Source organism: Cucurbita pepo, chromosome LG03, assembly GCF_002806865.2.
Source record: "Cucurbita pepo subsp. pepo cultivar mu-cu-16 chromosome LG03, ASM280686v2, whole genome shotgun sequence".
Classification (NCBI taxonomy): domain Eukaryota; kingdom Viridiplantae; phylum Streptophyta; class Magnoliopsida; order Cucurbitales; family Cucurbitaceae; genus Cucurbita; species Cucurbita pepo.
This window is the reverse complement of record NC_036640.1, coordinates 5,520,119-5,526,341: the sequence shown is the minus strand read 5'-3', so window position 1 is coordinate 5,526,341 and position 6,223 is coordinate 5,520,119. Positions and strand designations below refer to the sequence as shown.

Sequence of the window (6,223 nt, the reverse complement as noted above, 5' to 3'; positions counted from 1 at the left end):
TTTTTTAAAGTTTCTTAACTTTAAAGAAGTCCTCAATTATGGTGCCTAAGACCTATTAACCCTTATGTACGTGTTTTGTTTTTCTGACTGTGTGTGAACTCTAATTTCTTCTTCTTGCCCTGTTGATATGCTATGTTTAAATTCTGGTTCTTTTTGATGTAATACATAACTATATTCAATTTTGACATTATTTGTTGGGAAAGTAATGATCAGAACTGTAGTTTAGTCTAATTCATATGAATGGATAAACCAGAAACATGAAATATTTTGCTATAATTTTGCTCAATATTAGAAAACAAACAGTGTGAGGCAAACGAGTAGTGGGCAAGATGGCATGGATTCNGTAGTTTAGTCTAATTCATATGAATGGATAAACCAGAAACATGAAATATTATGCTATAATTTTGCTCAATATTAGAAAACAAACAGTGTGAGGCAAACGAGTAGTGGGAAAGATGGCATGGATGCTTGTCACTGGAAGGGCACTCCATACTTTAGTTTCAATTGGAAAGTTTTTTGAATTTTTTGTAATGCACCTTTTAGTGCTCTGAGAGTTTTCTTCCTCCCTCCATTTCACTATCAATGAATTTGTTTCCCTTTCTAAAAAAGTATTCTTGATTTGTTTTTGTGACTTTTTTCTGCAATAGTTTGAATGCTCTACTAAACTACCCCAGTTTTGATATTTTTAGTAATTGGAAATAGCNGACTTTTTTCTGCAATAGTTTGAATGCTCTACTAAACTACCCAGTTTTGATATTTTTAGTAATTGAAGATAACTCGGTCCAGAATATTGGATTGTTTATTGATGCATTATTCTAATTGGAAATGAATTATGTTTTGTGTTTTACAGAGGGAGGCAGCCTTTCAGGTAAGCATTGCTGCCCCTCGGCGGCTGCTCCAGTTTGCAATGCGAGATGCTGTGGCCACCACGAAGCCCTCTAATGAAGATAAGGAGACCCTTCCAAAGCGTCTTCGTTCGGTTGTTTCTGTATCCAATAGTGACACAACTAATCGTCCCAGGCGGCTTCAATCTGTTGCGAAAGTGCCAAATCCTATGGCAACTGTTATTAAGGCTGTGACTGAGGCAGCTGAAGATGTGATAAGAGTTAAATCCTCCAGTGTTTTTGACCGACTTGGTCGTCAATCTTGTGATATGGATTTAACAGAGTCCAGTGGCCAAATTGCAGAATATGGAGTAACTGTAGGGGATGATAAATATGGGGAACTCAATCGTACACAGGATCGACCATACTCAGCCACCTATCTCGGGAGAAGCAATTATAGTGGGAAATATGCTCCCAATGAGGGCATGTTTGAACCTGAAACTCGATTAGCATCAGATTCTATATCTGAAAATGAAGATGTTAATATTCAGGGTCACAGAGTACTTGATGATTCTTGGACTGCAGAATCAGGAGTGAGAAAGGGAGGCAATTTGCGAACTGTGCCATTCAGGGATGTCGAGAACTCTGAAGATGAACGCATGACACAATACAAACAGAAGGATCAACCTTCCTTAGTTACAAATTCCTCACGTGACATTGTAAACATCTCTGTGAATGTTAATACTTGGAAACCACCTCACTATCAGGACCCTGGGCAGATTCCTGAACTTGGTGGTCAAAAGTTTTTGCAGGAGGGTGAGTTACAAGGTACCGGATCTGCTGTGCAAGTTACGGAGAATGGTGAGCCAGTTAATATTGTTAACCAACAGAAAAGGCCTGCAGCAAACCTTCAAAAAGAGTTCCAGAAGCCTCCTGTATCTGCTAATGGTGGGCTCTCTTTTCTGGTTGCTTGCTCTACAATTTAAATGATAATTAGTTTGTACAATTATCTCTTTTTCTTTTATTTATGAAGTTTCTCATTCTATCTTTTCCCTGTATTTGATTATCGACTATCCATTATCATTCTGGGCTCGTACTTCATTATTCTTTAGTTGGTTTTTCATTCTAAATAATTTGCTTATGTTACCTTATGCAGGCCAATTTGCTGCCTCTCGTCCTCTNCATTCTGGGCTCGTACTTCATTATTCTTTAGTTGGTTTTTCATTCTAATAATTTGCCTATGTTACCTTATGCAGGCCAATTTGCTGCCTCTCGTCCTGTAGAGGATGCTGATGCTCGAACCATTTTTGTTAGCAATGTAATACGTCACTCATATGTTGCTTTTGTGAAGAACTGGGGACTGTTCATCACCTTACATTAATTTTCACGTACAGGTTCACTTTGCTGCTACAAAGGATACCCTGTCTAGGCATTTTAACAAGTTTGGAGAAGTTGTAAAAGTCATCATAGTAACCGATGCAACCACTGGGCAACCCAAAGGGTAAGGCATTACAGTTCTTTATTGTTCCCCTGCTACCTCTTTTTGTTACATTGCTTTTTAACAAATTGAGTGATGCGAGTGGAGCAGGTCCGCTTATGTAGAGTTCATGAGAAAAGAATCTGCAGAGAACGCGTTGTCTCTTGACGGGACCTCGTTTATGTCTAGGATTCTCAAGGTACATGTCGTATTTCTAACATTTTTTTTCTGTAGTATGAATCATCACCCATAGAAAGAAAAAGCGTTCGCGAACTCCCCCCTATGTGCTTAGTTTCGGTAGTTGTGTTGGTCAGTTCACAACCTCTACTGTTGTGGGCCGGTGGTATTTTTTTATTTTCTTTCTTAACTGGGTTGTTATTCAAGTATATGGTTGCTTTTTACATAATCAGTGATTTTTGCTGGTGTTTTCATGCCTAACTAAACAGAGAGCGAAAGTTAAATAAAGTTTCTGAAACGACTGAAATGGAAATGGTAGTAGACATCTAGAGGCAAACATTAAAAATGTACAGGATCCTTTCAGTCTTGGGCGTTATTTGTGCCCACTTTTTCTTTTTCTTTCATTGATTTTAACGAAAGTTTGCTTTCTCATAAAGAAAAATGTTCAAGAATCGTAGTTGCGTTAGGTTGATTTGTTCTTTCAATGGTATTTTAACATAACTTTTTCATCATGATGTGAAAACCATGAATTGATTGGAACCCACAGTTTGTTGAGGTATCTGCTGCATAATGTCGTCAACGAATAAAGCTGCATGTTTGGTTGATTTTTCATTGCAGGTCGTAAGGAAAAATAGTTCACAATTAGAAGGTGCTTCAATTGTTACCAGGCCTCGTGCTGTGCGTGGCTCGCCATTTCCTACTCCTAGATTTACCAGAGGTCCATTCCTGAGGGGCGTTCCTGGTGGACTTAGGGCTCGTCCCCCACTAAAACTTGGTGCCAGGAGCATGCAGTGGAAGCGAGATAGTCAGACCACAACTGCTGACAATGGTGCTTCTCTCTCTGGTAATTCTGTACTCTCATCTGGTGCTCGAAGTCTCACCTACGTTCGAACAGAACCTAAGCCAGCGGACAAGTAGGGGAACCACCACTCGATTGATAGAGTTGTTATCTCCTCAAGAAACTGTTCTCAAAATTATTTTGCGGAAAGAGAATCACGCAGATCAAGTATGACCTCCCCAAATTTGGTTTTGTTTTTTGTTTTGGTGGTTCATGATTCTTCGTGCATCATGGTGGAGGAAGCTGAGAAAGCAGAGACCAAGGGAAGTTCTAGCAGTTTCTAGGAGAAATATTTTTTTTGTTTCCATTGGGGAATGGAAATTGGTGAGTTTATAGCTAGGAAACTCATGATGGCGGTTCAGATGATTTCACAATTTTGAGCTCCCACCGAATTCTTATTCAGCTACTAGATTAAATTTGTGAATAGAGTAAGAGTAGACTGNTTTTTGTTGTTCAACTGATATTATGATATTTTGTAATTTTTAATACTGATGTGAAAAAAGGAAAAGAAAAATAGTGTTACATGAAAAGAAAATGAATAAATTTGCCTAGTTTGTATATCAGCATGCCTTTGTACCTGTATAATATAGCATGTGTTTGCATTGATTATGAGTATCATGATATAGATGGGATGAATGCATGGCCTTATTTGGTGAGAAGAAAGCAAATTAGGTTGTTTTCTTTTCTATACAGATAGAACAAACACAAAACAGCCTACAAACCCATTGTTTTAGGACAAGAAGAAGGCTTGAAAACCAAAAGTACAGAGCAGAGGGAATACAGAATTGAAGGCATAGGCAACAGTAGAAGGAGATGCAGAGCCGGCAGCCATGGCAGGCATTGGAGATATCTCAGCCTCGATGCCATGGACCTTCTTCATCTCGAAGCACAGCATTGCAAGGGCCAAAACAGCAGCAGTAGCATAATAATGAGGGAGTCTCATGGAAACCGCCATTGAAGAGCAAATTTAGGTACAAACACCCAACCAAGCTTAACTGCTGCTTCTGTGTTTTCAGAAGTGGGTTTTGTGTTGTGTTTTATAGGGGCAGAAGTTGGAGGGGTTTTTAGGGATGCTGCATGCGTGATGACATTTGGTGTTAGTTTGTAGATTGATCCATTAAAAGGTAGAATTCTGTGTTAGATGTTGATTTTGGATGAAGCCACAGCCACAGCCACAGCCACAGCCACCATGGTTCAGACACAGTGGGGGGAGTGGTTGTGCTGGGAGATTGATTTAAACTGAAATGATTTGTTAGTTGTGTGTGGGAATATTAAAAGGCAGAGATGGCTCTGTCTCTTATGTTTGTTTGTTTGTTTTTTTTGAAGTCTCTGTTCCCTATGGAAGTGGGAATGGCATCTCAGTTCTCAACCATCAACTTAAGGGTCCTTTTTTTAAAAAAATCCTATTTTACAAGTTTGTTTGATTTTGCTTTCTTCAATTTTTTTAAATAATCTTTTAACAAACTAGTGATGAAGTTTGGATTTAATACTCCATGGCAGCACTTGCGATTGTGCGGCATTCAAGCGATGTTATTACTCATCTGACCACGTTTTAAAAGAGACTCAAGCAAATTTGAGGGATTGAAATTGGTGTTATTACTCTTCAATGGGATTCAAAGAGACTCAAGCATACGTTTTATTATGAGTATTTCGATTTGACATTCTAAAGTATTTCGATTTGAAGTAATTGAGAAGTTTTTCCAAATGAGACTCTAAAGTAAATGTAACCAATAAAGTAAATAGGAAATAAATTATCAAATATTTATTATGAGTAAAGTTTTTCCCATTGTTACTTTTTCACATATACCATCAATTTCATATCTTCAAAAACTTTCTTCTATCCGATTTAGAGGCTCGAGCATACATTGTTTGACCATAGGCAACACAAAAACGAATTGAAAAAGTGCAATTATGACCAAACGGAGAAAAATGATAATAAGCAAAGCCATAACGCTATTAAGAACATTTTCAAGGAAAATAAAAATAAATAATTAAGTTGAACATTATTAATTTTCTTAAAAAAAATAATTTTTTCCATCCCAAAAATTTTAAGATTGGGATCATCCAATTTGAGATAGTAATAGATTAGGCTATGAAGTGATTAGCAAATGAATTATGAAAATGGTGAGACAGCTAAGTGTTTATTAAGGATATATATATATATATATTATTATTCAACAATAAAACCACTCATAAACGAAAATTCTTCCCAATATAAATACCAACACCGCACCAACCGATCTCTCAAATTACATCTCACTCCATTCCTTGCCTCATTGCAGGTAGTAGGCCGCGACAGAGAGCAACGAAGCGCCAATGACAGAGCCGATTGCTGGAAGGCCGGCAGCGGCACCGCTGCTTGGTCCAGGTGCTGGAGCCAACGCCTCGTCGTGAGCCACGACGGCGCTGACGGTTGCGGCAGCGAAGAGGACGGCGCAGGCGATCTTCTTCATCTCCATTGCGATTTATTAGGTTTTTTTTTTGTTTTCGGTTTTGGATTTTTGCGGCGTTATCCGGTGAAGAACTCGACGAGAAGGATCACCGAAAAACGCCTTCGCTTTGGAAATTGCTGCCTGATGAAATGAGATGGAATCGATTCGATTTATAGGTGGAAACTGCAGAGATTTTCGGAGGCAGGTAAGTTTCTATGGTGCTTTGATCTTGAATTTCAGAGCTATATTTAGAACAAACTTCCTGATTCGTGGTGCTGAAATTAGGTTTCAATTTGATCGGTTCTCTCCGTTTCCATGATCCTGGGAAACCGTTTTTGTTTTATTTGCCTTTTCTTTTCTTTAATTATTCATGATAAAAAAGAAAACAAAAAATAAAGATAAATATATTTAAATAAAAGTTAAATATTTAGTCTAATTTTTAGGTTTATATCTATTTAGTCGTAATTTTTTTTTT

The 6,223-nt window shown here is 37.9% G+C and overlaps 1 protein-coding gene across 2 annotated transcripts in view; it reads left to right on the top strand.

Moving 5' to 3' along the window:
• Positions 1-3,752, top strand: part of LOC111791127 (nucleolin 1-like) — a 9,794-nt gene extending 6,042 nt beyond the window's left edge. The window contains exons 4-9 of one of the 2 annotated variants that reach the window (XM_023672341.1): positions 851-1,543; positions 1,628-1,772; positions 2,081-2,142; positions 2,219-2,325; positions 2,413-2,500; positions 3,097-3,752. In XM_023672341.1, the coding sequence (XP_023528109.1) occupies positions 851-1,543; positions 1,628-1,772; positions 2,081-2,142; positions 2,219-2,325; positions 2,413-2,500; positions 3,097-3,396 (1,395 nt within the window). In that variant the 3' untranslated portion in view covers positions 3,397-3,752. Of the gene's footprint in view, positions 1-850; positions 1,773-2,080; positions 2,143-2,218; positions 2,326-2,412; positions 2,501-3,096 lie in introns of both variants that reach the window. The other variant, XM_023672340.1, reaches the window with a different exon arrangement.
• Positions 3,753-6,223: the final 2,471 nt, after the last annotated feature.